General features: G+C 45.8%; 2 protein-coding genes across 3 annotated transcripts in view; both read right to left on the bottom strand.

The window, feature by feature from the left end:
* Positions 1-395, bottom strand: part of LOC140409029 (molybdopterin synthase catalytic subunit) — a 73,032-nt gene extending 72,637 nt beyond the window's left edge. Inside the window, exon 1 of the mRNA XM_072497061.1 lies at positions 275-395. Coding sequence (XP_072353162.1) covers positions 275-395 — 121 coding nt within the window. The remainder of the gene's footprint in view (positions 1-274) is intronic.
* A 1,876-nt stretch (positions 396-2,271) lies between these two features.
* Positions 2,272-25,540, bottom strand: mocs2 (molybdenum cofactor synthesis 2). Of its 2 annotated transcripts, XM_072497062.1 has the most exons (4): positions 25,401-25,540; positions 23,057-23,178; positions 14,746-14,892; positions 2,272-3,822 (listed from the first exon to the last, which is right to left on the bottom strand). In XM_072497062.1, exons 1-3 carry the CDS (start codon positions 25,410-25,412, stop codon positions 14,766-14,768), a joined length of 261 nt encoding a protein of 86 aa, XP_072353163.1. In that variant the 5' UTR covers positions 25,413-25,540; the 3' UTR covers positions 2,272-3,822; positions 14,746-14,765. The 2 variants fall into 2 exon arrangements, with proteins under 2 accessions (XP_072353163.1, XP_072353164.1); XM_072497063.1 differs by lacking the exons at positions 2,272-3,822; positions 25,401-25,540 and adding an exon at positions 24,219-24,395.
* Positions 25,541-25,844: the final 304 nt, after the last annotated feature.

Genomic DNA, 25,844 nt, shown 5'->3' with positions numbered 1-25,844 from the left:
AGCCCACAAGTCATATGAATTGAATTCAATTTCACAACTCAACATTCTGGGATTTGAACTCATGATTTCTGTACATCTGGTTCAATAATATAACCACTAGATTACCTTACACACGAATATTGTTAACTAAAATACTTACTGAAAATTTGAACCATCAATCCATCATCTCCATTCAATAAAAATATATAATTGTGTATTTTAAATGGCGCCTAGAAAAAGTGTGCGCCTTGATTTTATTATGTGTGATTGCTAGTTAGACAACTTAACAACTTACCAATAAACAAAGACACTGCTCCGCAAGATGGAGATTTCACTGATTCTGCAACTTCATCTGTGGAAAGCTTCTCATATGTCACTTTTATCAAATCCTTCGGTTTGTCTTCCAATTTATACATGGTCACTGGAGAAAGGAAACACAAAGTAAGTCTATCTGTTGGTGATAACTATCTATCAGACCAATTGGATAGTCTCGATAAATCAATTATTGTCTTTCAAGACACTTCTGTACCAGCCTATTTGAGCAAATCAAAGTAATCCAAAGGTTCTCTTTTTAAGTTTACTACTTCATTTTGGCATCTAACTTGTAGTAAAAGACGACAAAATAGCACCCTAGCAAATAAATAATGAGAGCAGACATTAATGGAAACTACGTTCCAGCGTAAATGATATTTACATAGAATTTACAGTGCAAAAGGAGGCCATTCAGCCCATCGAGTCTGCACCGGCTCTTGTAAAGAGCACCCTACCCAAGGTCCACACCTCCACCCTATCCCCATAACCCAGTAACCCCACCCAACACTAAGGGCAATTTTGGACACTAAGGGCAATTTATCATGGCCAATCTACCTAACCTGCACATCTTTGGACTGTGGGAGGAAACCGGAGCACCCGGAGGAAACCCACGCACACACGGGGAGGATGTGCAGACTCCGCACAGACAGTGACCCAAGCCGGAATCAAACCTGGGACCCTGGAGCTGTGAAGCAATTGTGCTATCCACAATGCTACCCCCTATATCTACATCCTACATCGCCTACATCCATATCCTACATCTAATTCAAAAAGGGGGGGAATTCCAGAGCTTAGGCCATGGCAACTTGGCCAAGGCGACTAATGTATAGCCAGCAATGGTGGAGTGATGATAATTAGTAGGTAACATCGCCACAGTCCCAGATGACCATAGGCTGCTTTCTCCTTTGAGGGGGGAGAGCTGACATCTGATGATTTAACCTGAGGATCACCATATCTCACACAAGGAGCAAGATTGAGAAGACAGGCCTTCATGAATAACCTCAGTCGGTATGGAAATTGAACCTACGCTGCTGGCCTCACTATGCATCATGAACCAGCTGTCCAGCCAACTAATCTAAACCGGTCCCCGATGATAATTAGCGGCAAGCAAGATGCCAGAATTGGAGGAACACCGAGATCTTGAGGATTGTGGGGCTGGAGGAAGTTACAAAAATGGGACCAGGCGAAGATATAGAAGGATTCGAAAACAAGGATGAAAACTTTCAAACTGAGGTGCTGCAGACTGGGAACCAATGTAGGTCAATGAACACACGGGAGATGGATGGATGAATTTGGTAAGAGTTAGGATATGGATGGTAGAGCTTCGGTGAGCTCAATCCTTAGAGGCGGGCCTGTGAGGAGAGCATTGGAATAAACGCTTTTCAGTCCCAGGTCCTGCTCAGAAAGTAGCAGTGACTTGAAAGCATACAGTTGTAATAGCCTTGCCCTCACTAACTGCACAAGTAGGAGATTATTAGTGTTATGAGGTAGGAGTCAGCTTTTCATCTTCTCTGACTTCTCAAAGAGGAAGGAAACTGTGCAACAATTAGATGGAAGTGAGGTGGCGTTTATTACTTTTTCAGCTTGTAATCCAGTATAGATCAGAGAACTGAGTCCCAAGAAAAATAATTAACAAATCAAATCCAATGCCTAGTGGATCAGAGACCAACACAATCTAATGTATAAATTCACATTTATAATTTAATATTACTTCCGGTTCACTCAGATAACAAGAACGCATAAATGTGAATTAGAAGCATCATTGTAGTCTACAGAAGTGGGATATTTGTTTCTGTATTCTCAAACCATTGAGGGAACTTTACTGTGAAACCAACATGGTATATGCAATCTGTTGCTAACTTTTGGTTGGTTCAATTGGCTCCGTTTTATAACCTTTGCTCTCGAGTCGCCAGGTATCTTTACGATACCGCCACGAGGTTCAAGTTCAAGTAATGATCAGTAATTCAATACACCAATTAGTAAGATTCAAATCAAAGCACATTTATTTACACACAGTCAAATCTACTCATGCACATTTATTCTCCACAGTAATCGCTATTCATGCACAAATTCTACGTCTAAGCTACTTCTATAACTAACAGGCCTATACTTAACTTCAGACTGGCCCACCAGGTCAGGGGAACAAATAGCCTTTCGTTTGGGTTCGGAGTCTGCGGGATTCAAAAGCTGGTATGGACTGGTAGCTAGGAGCGCCTATCTCGTAGCGAGCGTTGACTTGAGACTTAGGGTCTTTTGCCGGCAGCTGAACAGATCACTGTCAAGGGTTGGTTCGCGTTGCTGAGTGACCCTGTCAAGAAGGACGATTTGAACTTGAGGGTTTTACTTTATAGTCCCCAGGGGCTTCCCGCCTTTCGCGGTGGACCCCGTACCTGGTTCCAAGTGATTGGACTTCGTTCCAATCGCTTGGTTCGATTTCTCCAATACTGGAGCGGTTCCCTGATCGATGGGCGGTCTTGAGGTGTCCGTTAACCTCTTTTGTGTTGGCTCCTGATGGCGCCGAGGAGTCTGGCTTGGCCTTGTTTATCTCAAATGTTTCGATTGTTCCCGGGGATCGCTCATTAGTATGTAGATGGCTGCTACATTATTATGCAGATGGCTGCTTGTGTCAATGCGGTCTGGGCTTTTGCAGAGTTGAATACACAGTAAACTTGCACCTGCTAGTTTCTGCCTGTGTTGGCTAAATTTCCCTTCAGCCTTTGCTGTTCTCCCTTTTACGTCGGGGGTTGGCCAACCCAGGTGGCTACACGCCCTCCTTGTGATCCTCACGCGAAGCGTGAAGGATCACATGACTGCATTGTTTTTCATTCCCTGACCCAGCGAGCACTCTTCTATGGCCTCTACACTGACCATAACTATGCAACAAATTGTTAACTGACAATTCTGAGGGGCGCTATGTCAAACAGGGACATGCATTACAAAATAAGAAAATCGGTACCTCTAACTATCCTTAATAAACTACACTCACTCAAACATTCAATCATACTAACTTCCTAAACAATACACACAAAATCATAGCAGCATTATACACATTTTTCCTGGCTTGGCAGTCAAGCTCAGGATTGTACAATCGCTCATGAAACATTTCTTTATTCACAAAAAAACAAAAACAAATGTTCTTTATTATAGATCACAGGGGTCGGGGGTCTGGTCGTAACCGGAAATAGGGGATCTTATCCTATATACCGGGGTGCGAGCGAGGTAGGCTCTCCTTCTCCATTTCCTCAGACAAATAGTCTGCACGATGCAGCAGAGTATCGCCAATACTAGTAGGGATTCTATCAAGTAGGACAGGGAGTACCAGGTTATAAACCTGTCACACCAAGATGGTGTGGTGTCACTTGTGACTGGGCACTATGGGAAAATGAATCATTAACGGCTGGGAGGTGGAGGTCTGGGGGTTCGCATTCACACGCAACTAAATGTCCATTATGATGGTGAGCAACACCGGAGGATGTCCTCATGGTTCTTCTTCTCTCTTTTCTCTTCTCTGGTCCTGGAGCTTCTGGAGTTCTGTGGGATCAAGCATAGTGTCTGTTACTATCTTGGTTTAATATCTCGTATGATAGCCTGTCTGTCCTTTAGTGCCAATTACTCCCTTTATAATTGGTCACTATGTGTGACTCCCTCATTTTCTTTTCCAAAAACCGAATTTCAGGACAAGACACACTTACAAATACTGAAACAGTGCGAGCAGACTGTGCGATTTACCATCCAAATGTTTGAGGATGTAAATAGCAGAGGGTTGGCAACCTAAGGGTTACCTGAAAACAAAACAAAACTTTTTGAACAAAACTTTCCGAAATGAGGTGCGTATGGGCCGCGACGGGTAAGATTTGGATGGAGTCCCCGGGTAGGACGGCGACCAATGCCTTGTGTGCTCTACCAGAGTGTAGCTGACCAGAGGGGGGTTCCCAGGCAGGGCGGGTCCCAATGCCGTTTCTCCACTGCCTGAGTAACCGACAAGAACGGGCAAGAAACGTAGTCATCGTGGGAGGTTGCCGTATTGGTACTTCCTTCGAACCAGAAGGACAGTTACGAACGGGGATCTGTGTATCTGTCGACAGACGAGTTCCTCTGAACTGGCGTCTGGGACATTAACAAGTCTCTGCGGACAAACTAGTTTCTCTGACTGCCAGTGGGTGTCGGAAGGGTGGTGGCATGGGGCCGTGGAAAACAAAATTCCGGTCTAACATACAACATTTAACAATACTAGTACAAACAACATTAAACATGCTGCAGGTTCCATCAGAAAGGACACCGTTTTCTCCCAAGCGATTCCTTTTAAAACATCATCTGGACACCTCAGTTCTCAGTTGCGAACAGGATCCCAAAGGGGTTCTCGTTTTGGGAGTCAGACTCAAAGTCGTCATCTTCTCCCGGATGCCAAACTCTCGAGTGTATCAGGACTGATAGGGCTGCATGGTGTGATTTGGGATCGCTCTCGTCATTCCGGATGAGTTTGTATGAATTATCTCGGTGCCAAAAGGTGGTGCCTGGTTCTGTGGGGACGGAATCGGGGTCGTCATTGTAGGTCGGTGGTTGGTGGTGGGGTTTGTTTAGGAAAGTGATCGCGAAGGGATCACTCGAATCGTGCTCAGATTCGGTGGGTGTGGGGCCTGTTGCATGGGGATAGTAGGGAGGCGTGCTCTGGCTATTGTCCGAGTCACAGTCGCTGTCGCAGTCTGTGGGCGTTCCGGGGCGGAGTGTATATTTCGGGGTTGAAGTCGAGGTTGAGTCCGTGGCTGGGCTGGGCGTGTTGGGGAAGGGTAGGGTTACGTTGGCTGTGGGCGGGGCGTGGTCTGCTGCGTCGCGCATGACGTGATGTGCGTGGTTAGACTGTGTTCCATATGCCTTCAGCTGGTTGATATGGAACCACGCAGTCTTTCCATTGGGGTACTTTATTTTGTAGACGGAAGGGCTTACTTTGTCCGCAATGGAGTACGAACCCGAATACTTAGGTGACAGGAATGTGCTGGGATTGTATACGGAGAGCATGACTTGCTCTACACTGAACTCAGTCGCATGCACTGTCTTATCAAAACAGGCCATGCTCTGTTTCTTTCTTGTGCCCAATTTCACTGCGGCTACCAGCTGAGCCGTTTTAACATTCGCCACTAATTGTTCTACTGCTTTCTCGTGTGTGAGGGCCGTCGTTTCGGGGCTGGTCAAATCTAATCCCAGTAAAAATTCTGTGCCTTTCATGGGGCGCCCGGTCATGAGGGTGTGTGGGGTGTAACCTGTGGATGTGGAAACTGTATTTCGCAAAAACATCAGCGCAAAAGGGAGGACTGAATCCCAAGTGGTGTTGTTTTGCAGGACCATTTTTCTGAGGGTGGATTTTAGGGTCCGATTCATGCGCTCCATGATACCACTCGACTGGGGGTGGTATGCGATGTGGAATTTTTGGGTAATGCCAAATATTGTGAGGACGTTCTTCATGATACATCCCGTAAAATTGAAGCCTTGGTCGGATTCAATGGTGCGGGGGAGTCCCCATCTCGTAAAGATGCGGTGGGTTAGGATCTTGGCTGTGGTCTTTGCCATGTTTGTTCTGGATGGGAATGCTTCCTCCCATTTGGTAAACGTGTCGATCATCACGAGTACATATTTATAACCATTCCTGCAAGGGGGCAATGGTCCAATATAATCAATCTGGAGGTTAGTCCAGGGGCCATTAACGGGTCGGGTGTAACTGAGTTGAGCCTTTTTGGCGTATCTGTCCGGGTTGTTCTGGGCACAGATAAGGCAATTCTCAATGTAGTGAGTTACATCGTCTTTTAAATTCGGCCACCAACAGAGCTGCCTGAGGAGAGCTGTAGTGGGATCGATTCCCTGATGTCCATGACCGTCATGGAACAAACAAATGAGCTGATTCCGGTCCTGTTCAGGAACCACATAAAAGGGTGTCTTTTAACACCACACCGCCATGTGTGGTCAGAGCATTTTTAAACCGATCCTAGGGTGCTGGATAGTTTCCTTTTAAAATCTCCCTGAGATTGCTGTCCTGCTTCTGGGCCTGCACTAAATCCTCAATATTAGTCTGCGTGACCTGAACTGCATTCACTGGTGCGCTTTCGGGGGGTGTCCAAAAATATCCGTGCCTGGAACCTTCTTTAGCCAGTGCGTCGGCTTTTAAATTTCCAGGGGAGGGGGAGGAACGATGGTGACTTCGACCTTTAACTATTCCAAAAGTCCTGTTCTGTGCTCGCTCGAAAATGTGACGGAGCAATGGGGCTGAAGGGAGGGGTTTTCCGTCTGCGGAAACAAATCCTCTTGCTTTCCACAGGGGTAGGAATTCCGTAAGGCTGTTGCAGACATAGAGGCTGTCCGAGTACATGTCTGCTGGGCTGGGGAAGGAATTTGGGTGTTCCACTATGTATGCGATGGCCGCAAGTTCTGCCGCCTGCGCGCCTAAGTGTCCTGGAAGTTTTATTGCTATTTCTTCTAGGGCGCGTCCTCGACGGAAATGCCGCATCCTGTTATGCGCTTCCCTTTTAATATTGTGGAAGATCCATCCACATATATCTTTATGGGCTCGCACGTGTGTGTGCTTGGGGCTCTGGGTTGAACTACCTATCTTTCGGGGGGGGGTTTAGGGTTGTGGTGTGGAGAGATGATTTCACATTCATGGGGGGGGGGGTTCCAGGGTACTGTAGGTTATCGGCTAAAAAAGTGTGGGTCTTTGTCCTTTTAACAGTGATGTCCCGTCCCTGCAAACGAAGGGTCCACCTGGCTGCTCTTATCTGACTAACTGTACCGTCCTCGAGTCGTCCGTCCAGTAAAAGTTGGGTGGGGGGTGTGTTCTGTGGGGATTGTGATGAGGTTTAGTCCGGTAATGTAAGAAAAATACTGTACTGTCCATAAAACTGCGAGCAAGTGCCTTTCACAGGCTGAAAATCCCTGCTCCACAGCATCTAAAACTCTGGAGGCGTAAACCACGGGCATTAACTGTTTGTGCCGTTCCTGGAGGAGCACGGCCAAAAGGGTGCTTGCTACCTCTTATCGCATAGGGGGAAAGCGGGTCTGGAACTTGTAATGCGGGGGCTGCACTGAGTGCTCTTTTCAACGAGTCCAGAGCATCCGTATGCTGCGGAAGCCATTCCCAGGGGGTCCTTTCTTTAGGAGGTCTGAGAGGGGTGCTGCCTTGCTGGCGAAACCATCAATGTGGTTTCGGCAGGAGCAAACCAGTCCTAAAAACGACCGGAGGGCTGAAACATTCTGGGGAAGGGGCAATTTTGCAATCGAGCCAATCCTTTTGTGCTCGATCTCGCGTTTACCATGTGTGATAATTTTACCCAAATATATCACCTTGTTTTCCAAAATCTTGGCCTTTTGGGGGTTTACTTTACATCCAATTTTCTGTAGGAGTTCCAGGATTTCGGACAGAAGCTCAATGTGCTCTTCCTTGGTGTCTGTCTGCAGTAGTAGGCCGTCTACATACTAAACCAGACATTCGGGGCGAGAAAATTTGGCAAAACTATTTGCCAGCTGTCAGTGGAAAATGGAGGGGGAGTTGTGGAATCCTTGTCCATGTGTACTGTTGGTTTTTAAAGGTGAAGGCAAATTTGTACTGGCACGCCTTTGCCAATGGAATGGACCAGAATCCATTACGGATATCAAAATCGTAAAGTATCGGAAATTGAGTCCCTGCTTGAGCATGGTCTCGGGACTTGTGGCTACTGTGGGGGCTGCTGCGGGGGTGATTTTGTTGAGTTCCCGGTAATCGATGGTCGGTCAGTCGCCATGATCCATCGGCCTTTCTCACTGGCCAAATTGGGGCATTATTAGTGGAGGCTACTGATCTAAGTACGCCCTGCTCTAATAAGCTGTTGATTACCTTTGAGATTTCTCCCTCTGCCTGTTGGGGAAATCCATATTGCTTTTGGGATCTAGGGTCAGGTCCTGTGATCTGTACGGAGCCAGTCATCTGTCCACAGTCGTGTTTGTGGGTCACGAATGCTGCCCTGTTCTTTTGCAGAACTGCCCTAACCTGCTTGCCTGTGCTAATCGTAGTCGGGTCAAACCAAAATTCGCCTACCGCGCGAATCTTGTTTGCATATTCTCCTATGGTGAGCGTTGCGGGCGCTCTTGCGGATTTTGCCATTTTCCAGACACATTGGTTGACTGGATCAAAGGATAGATTGTGGGAATTCATAAAGTCTATGCCCAAAATGTGTTCTGCTGTGTGGGGCAGGTCGACTAAAACTATGGGGTGGTTGGTGGTGATGTTGCCGATTTGAATGGGTACAGGGGCTGTGATGTGTCCCTGTTGTGAGTGGCCTGTAAAGCCGCTGAGGGTGATGGTGGCTGTATTGGGCCACGTGTCCTTTTGAAACATGATGGAGGAATTTATTGTGGTGCGGGACCCTCCTGTGTCCCAGAGAAACTCGATGGGCTGTCCTCGTATTTTTGCTGCAACTACTGGTCGGCCAGACCTATGCCAAAGGGTGTCGCAGACCCAACTGGGGGAGCCCTAACACCGTCAGTCCGTTCCGTTCAGGTCTGTCTGATCTGAACGGGTGCTCACACTACGTATGGGCTCTGTCTCATTCTTATTCAGGGTGCCTGCCTGCTGCGCTCTCTGTGGCTTTCGTGGGGCATTGCATTCTCTTGCAAAGTGTCCCAACTGTGCACAGTTGCAACACTCCTGCGACTTTTGTGGGGGGGCTGTTCTTGCCTTCATTTACCCATGCGGGGTTCTGGTGTGCCTTAACTGCGTGTATGTCTGCTTCTGCCTGCTGTTCTTCGGGATTTTTAACTACGAGTTTGTTTTGTAGACTGCTCCCAGGCGCGGGACAATCTTTTTACGACCCATTTCTCATTATGAGCCTCCTCGGAGGGATCATAATTCGCACAAGCTTTTTGTCCTGTTTCTGTGGCATGGGAGACAAGGGTGCGGGTCCATTTGGCCATGTTGTCTGGGGACAGATGGGCGCGGTCTAAGTCTCCGAAAACTGCTGCAAAATGGATCCACAGGCGTCCAGCAAACGCTGTGGGGTGCTCGGTTTTCTTTTGCCTGCACTTATTAAGGCCATCTACGGGGTCACCTTGGTTATACCCGATCACGTCTAGGATCGCGGTATGCATTTCTGCAAGGGTGCCTCCTCCTACATTCTGTGGGTCGGGAAGGGCTGCTACGACCGAAGGGTCTAAACTCAAAACCGTGAGCTTCACGTGCTCTCGCTCATCCAGGCCGTACATGGTCGCCTGCTGCTTTACTCTGGCAAAGAAGTGGTGGGGGTCTGAGGTAGGGAGGAACAGTGTGATTTTCTTGTACGCGTCCCGTAACTGGGTCACTGTTAAGGGGGTGGTGCACAGAAATTCTGTGTCGTCCAATGTGGCTGTGCGGTGGGTGGTTACTGGGTTCATTGGAGCCTGAACTATCTGCTCTGTGGGGAGTTGGGGCGCTTTTCTCTTCTGGGGCTTTCCCTGTGCAGTGTTCCCTGAACATATCTCTTCGCTGTCTCATTTAATTCTTCCCAATCAGGGCCGTCTTCCTTATCTAGCAGTTCTGCAATCTGCTTCCTGCACTTTGCGTGGTCTAACGAGCTTTGTCTTTGCTCCGTGGTGGCAGCATGGAGTGCTCTTAACGCTGCCTTCAGGTCACTACACTGCCTCTACCTGCTTCTCTGTTACCTCTCGTACCAGGACTGCACGTTGCGTGGCCTAATAGGCTTTTTCGTACTGGGACTGGAAGCTGCTTAGGTGCGCCAGACAAGACTGGTGTGCCCTCTTGGCATTATCCACCTCTCCGTCTTTTGCTGCCAACTTCCTCCTTAACTCTACGTTCTCTCTTTCTACCTCACTAACATCGACCTTGCTCATTCGATGTATGCCTTCTATCTCTTTCCGGAGCGTCCTAACAACCTCCTCTGTGCCTCGCAATTGTGCCAAGCAGGACACGATTGCCATCGGCTTGCGAGCTTTTCCTAAGCTCTTCTTGTGAATCTTGCTCAGGTTCTCCCACCAAGTATGTCCTATACTCCCGGGACCTGTTTCCTCATTATTACAGAATTTGCTCCAAAGGGGCCATCTTTTCCCTTTGAGGTACTTCCTGATTTCCTCTTTCCAAACGGGACACTGTCCTACTCTACTGCTGCTGGTCGCTGCAACCACAAACTCTTCGGGGTTCATCAGGCGTTACATTTCCTGCATTGCCATCTTTCCTATCTGAATGCTTTCTTAAAATTTGGAACAAGGGGTATTAAGGCGGTGCTGTAATTACGGGTACGGCTTTTGCTATTTTCCGGAATACAAACTCCTGACAGTTTTGGCGCAACAAAAAATCTATCAGTTTACCTTATCGCCCTGTTAGTTAGGCATGCATTTAACACACTTCCGAATTATGAGAATTGATCAGAACTGCTTGAACACTTGTGGTTTTCTGCTCCCAATTGGATCTCTAATTCACATTTTTGGGCTCTCCCGGATTGGTTAAGCCACTTGTAGATCGGGTCCCGGCAGATGTCGCCTGTAATAAGTTGCTAACTTCTGGTTAGTTCAATTGGCTCTGTTTTATAACCTTTGCTCTCGAGTCGCCAGGATTCTTTACGATACCGCCACGAGGTTCAAGTTCAAGTAATGATCAATAACTCAATACACCAATTAGTAAGATTCAAATCAAAGCACATTTATTTACACACAGTCAAATCTACTCATGCATAAACGCTACTTTCTAAGCTACTTCTATAACTAACAGGCCTATACTTAGCTTCGGACTGGCCCACCAGGTCAGGGGAACAAATGGCCTTTCGTTCGGGTTCTGTGTCTGCGGGATTCAAAAGCTGGTATGGACTGGTAGCTAGGAGCGCCTATCTCGTAGTGAGCGTTGACTTGAGACTTACGGTCTTTTGGCGGCAGCTGAACAGGTCACTGTCAAGGGCTGGTTTGCGTTGCTGAGAGACCCTGTCAAGAAGGACTATTTGAACTTGGGGGCTTTACTTTATAGTCCCCAGGGGCTTCCCGCCTTTCGCGGCGGACCCCGTACCTGGTTCCAAGTGATTGGACTTTGTTCCAATCGCTTGGTTCGATTTCTCCAATACTGGAGCGGTTCCCTGATCGATGGGCAGTCTTGAGGTGTCCGTTAACCTCTTTTGTATTGGCTCCTGCTGGCGCCGAGGAGTCTGGCTTGGCCTTGTTTATCTCAAATGTTTTGATTGTTCCCGTGGATCGCACATTAGTATGTAGATGGCTGCTGCATTATTATGCAGATGGCTGCTTGTATCGATGCTGTCTGGGCTTTTGCAGAGTTTAATACACAGTAAACTTGCACCTGCTAGTTTCTGCCTGTGTTGGCTGAATTTCCCTTCAGCCTTTGCTGTTCTCCCTTTTACGTCGGGAGTTGGCCAACCCAGGTGGCAACAAATCTTAATTATATTTTGTATAAAGACTGAAAAATGTGAGAAAATGCCCCACTATACAACTTTCCCCTCCCCACCGCCCAATGTGAACAGCTAATCCAATTTGAAATTTGACACAAGGTTCTTCAAGGCAGATTTGTTCGTGAAAAGAAAGACGGAGGGAAAGAAAGAAACACATGTAGGAAGGAAGATGATTGCAGTAATAGTCGTGAAGGGAAGCTGTAAATCACAATACATGGACCAGGCTTACTTGACTTATTTAAAACAAACATAAAAGTAAAATCACACAATAATGATGATACACAATATGCTAGAGTTGAAGCAGAAAGCTTTGCGTTATGTAATGAAAAAGTGGGTAAATATTTTGGTTGGATCCATTCATAGAGTTGTGAGTCTGCGCCGCTTCATAATCATACACCTTTCAGTAGACCTACTGTGGTTTTTCCTCAGTGAATTGGATACTATCATAAAATGGCAGAAGTGTTACTGCACATTATACTCTAGTATTACGTATGAATTTTTAAAAACTGTTTCAATAAATCTCTCTGCTCCTTTTCCACTCTTTGGTACAACTTTTGTCTACTAACACTTTCAGTACGGTAGTTGAATATATTTAATAGTAGTCACTGTATCACTTGGTCCTACTTATTTTCTCTAAATTTCCAAAAAGGTCCATTATTGGAAATAAATCTGCAAGTCGCGGTATCAGTATCAGTCAGTCAAAAGCAAAGGAAGAGGGTTTTTATAAAACATTAGAACGACTTCAACAGATTTAAATTCAATTCAAAACATAAAAAGGATTAAACAATGCAAAAGTTCATATAAATTTCAGACACCTCCAGTTAACTGAATTAAATTGAATTATTAATTTTCTTCATGTTGACAGGTTTAGGCAGATCAGAACAGAGAGTCTCAGAGAGCAATGACATTATAGGATGTTGTTGTGCAAATTCATTATTTTACCTACTTTAACAAACCATCCTGAGAAAATAAGAAAAGAAAAGTTTCTTACCATTGGAGTATTAACAGTGAAAAGTCATGACCGAAGGAAATATCCCACAGTGAACAACTTGGGAGCATGCTGAAATAATACTGTACTCCCACTTGAAGACCAGTTTGAGTATAATTAAGCAGCAGGTTTGGTTATCATAGCTTCTGAAATAAGACTACTCTTGGAACTACCAAGATGCCTTTCAGTATTAATGGCATTTCAGTTACATGACAAACAATTGAGATTATGGTACCGCCCAATTGGCCACAATTGCAAGATTGGCAGTTTTCAGAACAAAAGAAAAGTCCATAGGTTGGCATGCCTCTGTAAATTTTGAATGAGCAATTAAATATCTCTAAGCAGTACAGCCAGCCCAAAAGTGACTAAGCACAAAGGTTCATAACCAACTATATACAGCCCAACATGTTTCCTTTGCCAACTCTTTCTTCCACACAGCACCCCCCCCCCCCCCCCACACACACACACACACCTCCAAGACAATTCAGGAGAAGAACAAGAGAATAATCTTGCACATGCCCTAATCCCCAAGCCCTCCAAGGACCCAATTAAGGAAAAATGTGATCATCAATTGCACTCATTATGCACCTCCTATGAAAATTTCCTGATAGAAATAGTCAATGTCCAAATGCAGCAAGACCTGGACGATATCCAAGCTTGAGCTGACAAGTGGCAAGTAACATTCACACCACACAAGTGCCAGGCAATGACTACCTCCACCAAGAGAGAACCTAACAGCACCCATGGCATTACCATTGCCGAATCCCACCCATCAACATCCTGGGGGTTACCATTGACTAGAAACTGATGGATAAGCCACAGATATGCTGTGACTGTAAGAGCAGATCAGAGGCTAGGAACCCTGCGTCAGTTAACTCATTTTCTGACTCACCGAAGCCTGTTCACCATCTACAAGGCATAAGTCAGAAGTGTGATGGAATACTCTCCACTTGCCTGAATGAGTGCAACTTCAACAACACTTAAGAAGCTGAACACCATCCAGGACAAAGCTGCCCGCTTTATTGGCCCCACCATCCACAAACATTCACTCCCTCCAACACCGTACACAGTAGACCCATGTGTACCATCTACAAGATACACGGCAGAAACTTACCAAGGCTTCTTAGACAGCATTTTCTAAACCCATGACTGCTACTATCTAGAATAACAAGGACAATAGCCACATGAGAACATCACCACCTGGAATTCCCCTTCGAGTCATTCACCATCCTGACTTGGAAATATATCACTATTCCTTCACTGCTCGTGGATCAAAATTCACTCCCTAACAGCACTGTAGGTGTACCTGCACCACATGGACTGTAACAGTTAAAGAGGCCGCTCACCACCATCTTCTCAAGGGCTATTAAGGATGGGCAATAAATGCTGGCCTAGCCAGCAACACCGACATACCCCAAATAATTTTTTTAAGACGATGGAGGGAATCCTTATCAAGTACCAAGTCACATCAGCCAGCAGCCTTTGACTATGAATACTATAGCAGTGTCTAATTATGACTGGAGAAGCACACCAATGCCATCAACAAAACTTTACAAATTTAAGGTTATAATCATTATTGAAAGGGTACAGATACAACTTGAATATCCATCTAACATGGCTGTACTTAATTCTGACATCAAGTACAAACATGAGAACACCACCTGGAAGTTTCCCTCCAAGTCATTCACAATCCTAGCTTGGAAATATATCACTGTTCCTTCACTGCTGCTGGATCACAAATAGTGTAAAGCATTCAATTTCCCAGAAATTACATCTGCCAGATCCATTCCCCTCTCGCAATAACTAACCTATACTGTTAGCATTTGTTGCCTTACAAAAATACATGTTCATTTTGTCATGTTTTATTACAGTGAAACTACAAAACAATAAGCATGGCTCCATATAATAAAGATACAAAGCCAAATGTGAACAAACGAAAGGGAAAATTTAAAAGGCAGTCATCAAATGAATCAGTGGACCTTGCTAAAATTAAAGATTGCATCAGGAATTTTAACGTGCGCCCTCCTGCACCTGAAGTAATATTTGAGGAGAAACTGGAAATACCTGCATATGTAAGCCAGGAGCTAGCCCCCGCTGATCGGGGGGATGACTGCGATCTCGTCGCCTGGATGGAGGAACAAAAGCTGATCACCCAAGATGACGTATTCCTGACGAACAGCAAGAATGATGTGATCCCTTATGGTACCAAGCCTGTGGACCAGGTAAGAAAGGAGAAATTTATTATATATGTGATGTTTAATAATTAGTACAAAATAATTTCATTGCATTAAACTAGATTTTCCCACCATTTCCCATTAACGGTCAATAATACCCTCCAAATATGGTTCCAGGCCTCCCAACTAAAGCAGTTTGAGTCACTGCAATCTGACCACTTCACTCGGTAAATTTAGCCAATTCTTGACGAGGTAGTTAACATAGACATAGAAAATACAGCACAGAACAGGCCCTTCGGCCCACGATGTTGTGCCGAACCTTTGTCCTAGATTAATCCTTTGAGTCTGCACCGGCTCTTGGAAAGAGCACCCTACCCAAACTCAACACCTCCACCCAACACCAAGGGCAATTTGGACATTAAGGGCAATTTATCATTGGCCAGTTCACCTAACCCGCACATCTTTGGACTGTGGGAGGAAACCGGAGCACCCGGAGGAAACCCACGCAGACACGGGGAGGACGTGCAGACTCCGCACAGACAATGACCCAAGCCGGAATCGAACCTGGGACCATTGAGCTGTGAAGCAATTGTGCTATCCACAATGCTACCGTGCTGCCCTTAAGAACAAATAAATCTACACTATATCATTTTACCGTCATCCATGTACCTATCCAATAGCTGCTTGAAGGTCCCTAATGTTTCCGACTCAACTACTTCCACAGGCAGTGCATTCCATGCCCCCACTACTCTCTGGGTAAAGAACCTACCTCTGATATCCGTCCTATATCTTCCACCTTTCACCTTAAATTTATGTCCCCTTGTAATGGTGTGTTCCACCCGGGGAAAAAGTCTCTGACTGTCTACTCTATCTATTCCCCTGATCATCTTATAAACCTCTTATCAAGTCGCCCCTCATCCTTCTCCGCTCTAATGAGAAAAGGCCTAGCACCCTCAACCTTTCCTCGTAAGACCTACTCTCTATTCCAGGCAACATCCTGGTAAATCTTCTTTGCACCTTTTCCAGAGCTTCCACATCCTTCCTAAAATGAGGCGACCAGAACTGTACACAGTACTCCAAATGTGGCCTTACCAAAGTTTTGTACAGCTGCATCATCACCTCACGGCTCTTAAATTCAATCCCTCTGTTAATGAACGCGAGCACACCATAGGCCTTCTTCACAGCTCTATCCACTTGAGTGGCAACTTTCAAAGATGTAAGAACATAGACCCCAAGATCTCTCTGCTCCTCCACATTGCCAAGAACTCTACCGTTAACCCTATATTCCGCATTCATATTTGTCCTTCCAAAATGGACAACCTCACACTTTTCAGGGTTAAACTCCATCTGCCACTTCTCAGCCCAGCTCTGCATCCTATCTATGTCTCTTTGCAGCCGACAACAGCCCTCCTTACTATCCACAACTCCACCAATCTTCGTATCGTCTGCAAATTTACTGACCCACCCTTCAACTCCCTCATCCAAGTCATTAATGAAAATCACAAACAGCAGAGGACCCAGAACTGATCCCTGCGGTACGCCACTGGTAACTGGGATCCAGGCTGAATATTTGCCATCCACCACCACTCTCCGACTTCTATCGGTTAGCCAGTTCGTTATCCAACTGGCCAAATTTCCCACTATCCCATGCCTCCTTACTTTCTGCATAAGCCTACCATGGGGAACTTTATCAAATGCCTTACTAAAATCCATGTACACTACATCCACTGCTTTACCTTCATCCACATGCTTGGTCACCTCCTCAAAGAATTCAATAAGATTTGTAAGGCAAGACCTACCCCTCACAAATCCGTGCTGACTATCCCTAATCAAGCAGTGTCTTTCCAGATGCTCAGAAATCCTATCCTTCAGTACCCTTTCCATTACTTTGCCTACCACCGAAGTAAGACTAACTGGCCTGTAATTCCCAGGGTTATCCCTAGTTCCTTTTTTGAACAGGGGCACGACATTCGCCACTCTCCAATCCCCTGGTACCACCCCTGTTGACAGTGAGGACGAAAAGATCATTGCCAACGGCTCTGCAATTTCATCTCTTGCTTCCCATAGAATCCTTGGATATATCCCGTCAGGCCCGGGGGACTTGTCTATCCTCAAGTTTTTCAAAATGCCCAACACATCTTCCTTCCTGACAAGTATTTCCTCGAGCTTACCAATCTGTTTCACACTGTCCTCTCCAACAATATCGCCCCTCTCATTTGTAAATACAGAAGAAAAATACTCATTCAAGACCTCTCCGATCTCTTCAGACTCAATACACAATCTCCCGCTACTGTCCTTGATCGGACCTAACCTCGCTCTAGTCATTCTCATATTTCTCACAAATGTGTAAAAGGCCTTGGGGTTTTCCTTGATCCTACCCGCCAAAGATCGTTCATGCCCTCTCTTAGCTCTCCTAATCCCTTTCTTCAGTTCCCTCCTGGCTATCTTGTATCCCTCCAATGCCCTGTCTGAACCTTGTTTCCTCAGCCTTACATAAGTCACCTTTTTCCTCTTAACAAGACATTCAACCTCTCTTGTCAACCATGGTTCCCTCACTCGACCATCTCTTCCCTGCCTGACAGGGACATACATATCAAGGACACGTAGCACCTGTTCCTTGAACAAGTTCCACATTTCACTTGTGTCCTTCCCTGCCAGCCTATGTTCCCAACTTATGCACTTCAATTCTTGTCTGACAACATCATATTTACCCTTCCCCCAATTGTAAACCTTGCCCTGTTGCACGTACCTATCCCTCTCCATTACTAAAGTGAAAGTCACAGAATTGTGGTCACTATCTCCAAAATGCTCCCCCACTAACAAATCTATCACTTGCCCTGGTTCATTACCCAGTACTAAATCCAATATTGCCCCTCCTCTGGTCGGACAATCTACATACTGTGTTAGAAAAGCTTCCTGGACACACTGCACAAACACCACCCCATCCAAACTATTTGATCTAAAGAGTTTCCACTCAATATTTGGGAAGTTAAAGTCGCCCATGACTACTACCCTATGACTTCTGCACCTTTCCAAAATCTGTTTCCCAATCTGTTCCTCCACATCTCTGTTACTATTGGGGGGCCTATAGAAAACTCCTAACAAGGTGACTGCTCCTTTCCTATTTCTGACTTCAACCCGTACTACCTCAATAGGGTGATACTCCTCGAACTTTCTGTAATCAAGATATTTCATCAATTGGAGTGGCAACAGGCAAGCTACTCCGCCAATATGCATTGCACATCCAGAATGTGGCAGCATTAATGACTTCCATAAAAGTCAGGACAAGAACAAAATATGGCTTCTTGTGTGCAACTACATGCTGAGCATTCTATAAAACGGAATATGAAAGGAATAAAAAACATGCAATGTTTCAACATTTCACAAAATGCCTTTATCACTTTTCTATAGTTACATAGTGGCGGTTATGTTATGTTGACTTCCAGTGTTTATCTGTCCTAACAATGTAACATGATACACTGAACAATGGTTTTTATTAACTAAAAAAGTAACACTATTCTTAGCAATACATACAATATTAAAATCATTTCTCTTAACCAGGAGGTATTTATTGTCTCTCCAGACAGATTGACCAAGTATTATTTAAAGTTTTGTTCGAAATTAAGGGACAATTTAGCATGGGCAATCCACCTATCCTGCACATCTTTGGGTTGTGGGGGTGAGACCCACGCAGAAACAGGGAAAATGTGCAAACTCCAAATGGACAGTGACCTGGGGCCAGGATCGAACCGGGGTTCTCGGCGCCATGAGGCAGCAGTGTTTTTTTTAGAAAATATTTTATTCAAGCCATTTTCACATATGCGCACAAAACAAAAATCAGAAGAACAATGGAACTCAATAAACAACCACACCCCACCTGTCCCCTGACGCCAACTCCACCTCACAACCCGCCTTCCTCACTTCAACCCCCTTACCCAACCCACTTCGCTGACCCCTCAACCCTCCATAAAGAAATCGATAAATGGCATCCGTCTCCAGGTGAACCCGTCTCCGGGTGAACCCGTCTACCAACCCTCGCAGAGCGAACTTGGCCTTTTCTAGCCTCAAATTCTGCGAAGTCGTTCACATACACTCCCGCTTTCGGCAGCTCCGAGTCCCGCCATCGAAGCATCCGTCAAGAAGTCAAAAGCCAAGACATCGGCCTTTCTCACCCACTGGACTCCCGGGTCTTCTGACACCCCAAGTATCCCCATCTCTGGATTCGGAACCACCTCCACACCGAGCACTTCAGACACCATGTCCGAGAACCCCTGCCAGATCCCCTCAGGCTCGGACACACCTAGAACATATGGATGTGATTCGCGCCACCCCTCCCCCCCCCCCCCCCCCCCCCCCCCCACACACAACGCCCACACCTATTCTCTATCCCCGTAAAGAACCTACTCATCCTCGCCACCGTCATATGAGCCATTTGTACCACTTTAAACTGGATGAGGCTTAAACTTGCACATGACAAGGACACATTCACCCCCCCGCAAGGCCTCCGCCCATGACTCGGCCCCCACCTCCCCATCCCAGCTCCTCCTCCCATTTACACTTAATATCCCCCACCGGGGCTCCCTTCAACGCCTTATAAATATCCAACATCTTCCCCTCCCCTATTTTGTCCTGAGACAGCACCTCGTCCTTCCTCCTAGCAACCCCCCCCCACTTCACTCCCATTAACTAGCCCGCGCAGCTATCATGGTGGCCACTTCCCAAGGCCTCCAACCACCCATCCTCTCTCCAGTTGCCCTCCCCCCACCCATTAACCCCTAAAGAGTAACAAAAGGCACACTCACCATCACTACTCCCTGCCAAGACCTGCCCTGGAAAACCCACTACCCAATACTTTAAAAAGCACATAAAACTCCTCCAGAGTTTAATGTCCTCACTCTCCACCCAGTCCAATGTCCCTCAAATTCCATCGCCTCCTCGGTGTGTTAAAATAAAGCTCTTGTTTCTGGAAACTCACCCACAGGCGGGCCGGGTCAATATCCCAAACTTCACCCTCTTTCAAAGAGGGCAGCCGTAATCCGATTAAACCCGGCCCTCTGCTTTGCAAGCCCGCACCCAGGTCCTGGTACACCCACAGCTCACACCCTTCCCAGGAACATTTCTTGGTCTGCCTCACCTAACGAAGGATCTTCTATTTAAAGAAAGCAGTGCAACTGCACCACCATTGCCCTTGGCTGTTCGCCCGCCTGCAGCCTCCTCCTCAACACCTTAGCCCACCTCCAAAGGCCGATGGAAGGCCTCCTCCCTCATCAATTCCTCAAGCATCCTTGCCACATACAGAACAGCCTCCGCACCTTCAATGCCTTCTTCAATGACTTCATGCATCCCGACAAACCTTACATTTTTGCCTCCAGGAGCGATTCACCAGATCCTCCACTTTCTCCCTCAGCCTCTTCTGGCTCTCCCGCATCACTCCCACCTCAGTCAACAAGGCCAACTGCTCTACATGTTCCCCCACCGCATTCGTCACTTTCTGAATCACCTGGTCCTGGGCCTCTGCTCAACCCCAGACCTCAGCGGTCCCACCACACTGGCCAGGTCTTCCAGGGCCTCTTTCCTCTAATGCAGGAACTTATTGTTCAGAAACGCTACCGACTACTCCATCGACCACTGTGCGTGCTGCGCACCCCCTTTCCTCTTTTCCTGTGGCGCACCACGAAGACTCTCCTGCTCCCGTTGCTCTTTCCTTCTTGCACCACTCCTTGTCCGCGGATCCATCCACCAACCAGAGGAGTATTACCTTTCCCAGGAACTCTTGCACCTTTTGCCCATTGGGCAAGAAAAGACCAAGAAAATCTGCCTTGAGTGGGAACCATCAAATGTGCTACCACGCACTCCATGGCTGCCACCGTAGGTTCCATAAGGCAGCAGTGCTAACCACTGCACCACCGTGTCACCACCCAGGTATTCTAAGCTATTATGCGGATCGTTTAGTTACCAGCAGACTTCACCACAGCTTTCATATCAACACGGCTCCTACAACATTCACTCCTACAATCTGTACATGCACTTTCACTCGTATAAACTGCACACATGCTTCTATCTTTCCCCTGCTCATACCTTCCTGTATTAAGTCCTTTCCAATTTAACATGGTCTATCTGCTGCCCAGCCTCCTGGAATTGTATCTGTATCTACAGATCAGGAGGTGTAGGCCACTGGACCCATTGAGCCTCCTTCACCATTTGATAAGATCATGGCTGATCTGATTGTAACCTCAATTCTACTTTTCTGTCTAATCCCTGTATCCTTTGACTTCCTGTGATCTGGGTTGGATTTCCCTCCACTTCTTATAAAGGAAATATAGAGTAAAGGCAAGTTGCTCTTTCCCATGACCAGATGGCTGAATGTGATCCTCCCCACAGAAAGCAGCACAAATCCAATCACCACTCCATCAGTCTACCCTCAATTATCAGGCAAGACTCCATTAACAGCAGCTTCCAGAACAAATGCTATAAAATCTACATTATGTCATGGCTATTGTTCAATTGTACATTTACCATTTAATAAATGCGTTTGGCCATTAAACCATAAAGAATGTCAAGTGGCTTAAGACATGCTACCTTCCAAAATTAAGAAAAATCAGGTGGGGGTATATGATAAAATCAGTAAATCATAACAATATGAACTAGCTTCTCTGTTCAATTCCAGAGCATGCTACAAATATCTTCACACATTCATACAAAGCTTCAACTATGAAAGTGGTCAGTGGCATTGTACTAAAAATACAACGTAGAAGTATAAAACACCCAAATATAAAACATCACTGGCAGGACATTCCAGAGACGAGAGTGCTAAATGTTCGAAATATTCCTTCTCACAAAGATCATCGTCTCGAATACTGAAGTATATAACATGAATTCCACACATTTAAGGAGTTTGTAAAGGATATACTCAACAACTTGATTTATACAGCGCCTTTATCACAAAAAACATCCCAAGGTGTTTCACAGGAGCATTCTGTGAAAAATTGACGCTAAGCTATTGTAGCCACGTAAAATGGCTGCTTCCCTATTAATTTGGCTAAAACCCGATTTAAAATGGCTAACCGAAAAGGCTGATGGGAAAAGCAGGCAACAGGACACAAACGGACAGCTGCAGGCAGAATATCATATTCGGCTCTAGGGAAGTCGGCCCAGATCGATACTCAGGACTATTAACAGCCCATCAACCCAGACATCTGCAGTTATACTCAGGACTATTAGCAGCCCATCAACCCAGACATCTTCAGTTATACTCAGGACTATTAGCAGCCCATCAACCCAGACATCTACAGTTTAATCGGCTATCCCCGGGAACAAGTGTAACATATTAGCAATTGAATACCGGGCCAGACCTGTCGGCGCCTGCAGTGGCCGAAACAAAGGCAGGTGAACGACCACCCCCCGATCGGGGAATCGCCTCGCAATTGGACGTATCGAACCCAGTGATTGGGAACAAGTCCAATCACTTGGGACTCAGGGTCAAGGGCCGCCCCGGGAGGCGGGAAGCCCCTGGGCCCTATAAAGTGAGGGGCCAAGTTCAGATCTCTCTCTCCCTTCTTCGCCTGCTCGAGACCTTCGCAAGAACATCAACCAGCAACTGTAAGTTTGAATCCAGCGATCGCTATCCGATAAAGACTCCTAGCCATCGACCTGTATCAGCCTTTTGAATCCCACGGGCCAGATCCGATTCGATAAGCCATTTGTTTCCCTGACCTGGTGGGCTCTTCCTAAAGTTAAGTATTGGCCAGTAGTGATAGGTTTCTATATAGATAGTAGGATTATTGTGTAAACATTACTTGTTGTATCTAATAAATGACCGTTGATTTCAATCTTACTGAGCGGTGTGCTGACTTATTAATCATAACTTGAGCTTGAACCACGTGGCGGTATCAGGAAGATACCTGGTGACTCGTGAGCAAAGGTGACATAATCAGAGCTAATAAACTAAGGCTAAAAAGAGCAACACTAGAGCAGGAGATTTTAGAAGATTGGAAAGCCTAGTAAATAGTTTTAAAGAGATCAGAGACCCAAATACAACTGAGTTCTTTTATTTTAATTTGGCAGGTCATCTCTGTACAACAAATAAGCGCTCCTCTTACCTTAATCAAATAACCAGCACATATACACTGCAGGCTGAAGAAGAAATCCAGATCAAATAAGTAATACTGCTGAAAAAAAAATGTTTTTCTAATATGCTGTACCTTGGATGTCTCTTAACAATTTCCTGCCACAGTTGCAAAGATGTTAGTTGCTGTGGTATAGAAATAGTCTCAGAACGAACCCCTGACAATTCAGCACTCCTGGCAAAATACAGCAATGAAACCTACATAAAAAAAGACAGAAATATTAACTGTTGCAAAAGCACAAATATCTCATGATGTCATATCAATTTGCCTATTTTCTAGTAAAAGGAATTCTGTGAAGAACAGACACAGATTTATCAAATCAACAATGGCCTCAAGCCATGTCATATTGTCAAAGTTTCAGTTCAAAAGGTTTTAATGCAACGCTTCCATGATATCTACCAGGCTACTGGTTCTATTTTACAACACTATCAAACTACTGGTATGTGTAGTTGTAATACACTGGAGCCACACCTCATTGTTTTTTGCTGAACCAGAAAAATTCTCCATATGTTTAATCATATATAAACATAAAATATTCACGTGAAAGTTAGTTCATAAAGAATATATGCTGGGAGCAATTCAACTAACAATTGCAATAACCTCACAAAGTAAAGTCCAAGTAATTCCTAAACAGTTAAATGACCTCCCTAAAACTCCACTATCTCTACATCACTCTACCATGGTAACAATTAATTCAGCTGTCAAGACGATGAAGTTCTAGAACCCTCTCTCTCAACTCTATTCTCTCTGCCTCCTTCAAAGGCTCTTTTTCCTATTCATTCAAAGGATGCACTGGCTAGGCCAACATTTATTGCCCATCCCCAATTGCACTCGAAAAGCTGGCGCTGAGCTGCCTTCTTGAACTCCTGCGGTCCATGTATGTCGGTACACTCACAGTGCTGTTAGGGAAGGAGTGTCAAGATTTTGACCCAGCAACAATGAAGGAACATCAACATATTTCCAAGCCAGAATGGTGAGTGGCTTGGAGGGAACTTCCAGATGGTGATGTTCCCATGTATCTGCTGCTCTTGTCCTTCCAGATGGTAGTGGTCATGGGTTTGGAAGGTGCTGTTAAAAGCAACCTTTTTGATTAAGCATTTGGTCATCTGCCCAAATATCTTATGTGGCTCAGGATCAAATTTTGTTTGACAATGTGACTGGGGAAAGCCTTGTGATGCTTTACTACATTAAAGGTGCTGATAAATGCAAGTTGTAATGTTGGTTAAGGAAAAATTACTATCTGCATATCTCTTCCAGATATCCAGTCCTGTGAAGCTGAGAGTTTGATTTCTTCTTCACTTTTTGTTGGGTCAATGATGGGGTGAGAGTGTTCCACATTCTTAATGTCTCAGCACCAAGTTGGGAAAGGAATAGCTGCCTGACAACATTACTCAAAGCATAATGTATCCCTTATTTAAGATGCATTCTTTGCCATTCCAAACACTGGGTCTTCCATCAGCAGCCTTCATGTCCACATTTGGAACCAGATAAATCTGATTTCTCGATCTGGGAGAACATTAATTATGGATTAGTCAATTCCCTAATATACAGAAAGTGATTTCTCAACAACAATTTGTAGTAGAATCATAGAATTTACTGTGCAGAAGGAGGCCATTCAGCCAATCGTGTCCACACCAGCCGTTGGAAAGAGCACCCTACTTAAGCCCCACACCTCCCCATAACCCCAGCTAACCTTTTTTGGACACGAAGGGCAATTTTTCATGGCCAATCCACCTAACCAGCACATCTTTAGAGACTGTGGGAGGAAACCGGAGCACCCGGAGGAAACCCACGCAGACACGGGGAGAATGTGCAGACTCTGCACAGACAGTGACACAAGCTGGGAATTGAACCTGGGACACTGGAGCTGTGAAGCAACTGTGCTAACCACTGTGCTAACACGGCACCCTCAATATTCAATAATATTCAACATCACTCGTGGGTGCGTTATAAAACAAAATTCGAGAGCAAACTGCCTGCCACCTGTTTCGTCACAATAGGATTAAAAGGTGGCAGCACACGGAACATTTTTTACATCTGATTTGGCAAAGCAATTAACACCCAAGCTCAACCTGAACACTATTCTTACACGTTAGTGTTTTTTTTTAAAGGCCATGGGAGAATAAGCACCCTGCTAACTTCCAGCAGTCACTCCCCAAACTCCCATCGGACACCAGACACGCCCTCCATGGAGAGTCAGCTCAGTCCAGCCTCCTTCTTGAAAGATCCAGGGGCCACATGAAGATTTGACACAACACATCTGAACTCATAGTGAGCAGGAGGAGACTGTGCCGCAGACTGGGGACTGAGCCGTCTCCCCCGGCCTCCGGGAGTTAGAGGCCCCGGCACTCTCAGCCGGACTGCTGCTCCGTATCTTTAACAGGGGAACCTCAGAGTCCTGACCGGGGGATGGCAGTACCTGGGCGAACATCTCAGACCGGCACGGACGGTAGAGCGGCTGGACCGGTGTCACACACTCTGAGCTCCGGGTGGCTGCACCTCCCTGCGTGTTGGGATTGTAACTGCTCGAAAATAAATCATCGCTATTCCATCCACCCAGGCGGTCCAATCGTGTTAAGTGATCCTTAAAGATCAACAACCAAGAAAGGGAAAGATAATAAAAACAATCTGCTGGAAATACGCAGCAGGCGGGGCCGCATATGTGGAGAAAGAGTGTTAAAATTTCAGGTCGATGATCTGAGTGTTTCCAGCATTTTCTGTTTGCATTTCAGATTTACAGTATTTTGCTTCTGTTTTGAAGAAACTTAACATGTGGGTACAGCAAGCAATTAAGGCAAATGGTACGTTTGATTTTAGGGAATCGTATGAGAATAAGTATGAAGGCCACGGGTGTGTAGGTGGA

The sequence above is a fragment of the Scyliorhinus torazame genome, chromosome 3 (genome assembly GCF_047496885.1).
Source record: "Scyliorhinus torazame isolate Kashiwa2021f chromosome 3, sScyTor2.1, whole genome shotgun sequence".
Classification (NCBI taxonomy): Eukaryota; Metazoa; Chordata; class Chondrichthyes; order Carcharhiniformes; family Scyliorhinidae; genus Scyliorhinus; species Scyliorhinus torazame.
Note: the sequence above shows the minus strand (reverse complement) of the source record. Positions and strands in the feature narration are given on the sequence as shown.

Excerpts from the sequence above, each read along its gene's own strand:
- mocs2 (XM_072497062.1), bottom strand. Across the intron at positions 14,893-23,056 it reads ATTGTTAAGAGACATCCAAG|GCTTGGTACCATAAGGGATC; the intron begins GTACAGCATATT and ends CCTGGTCCACAG.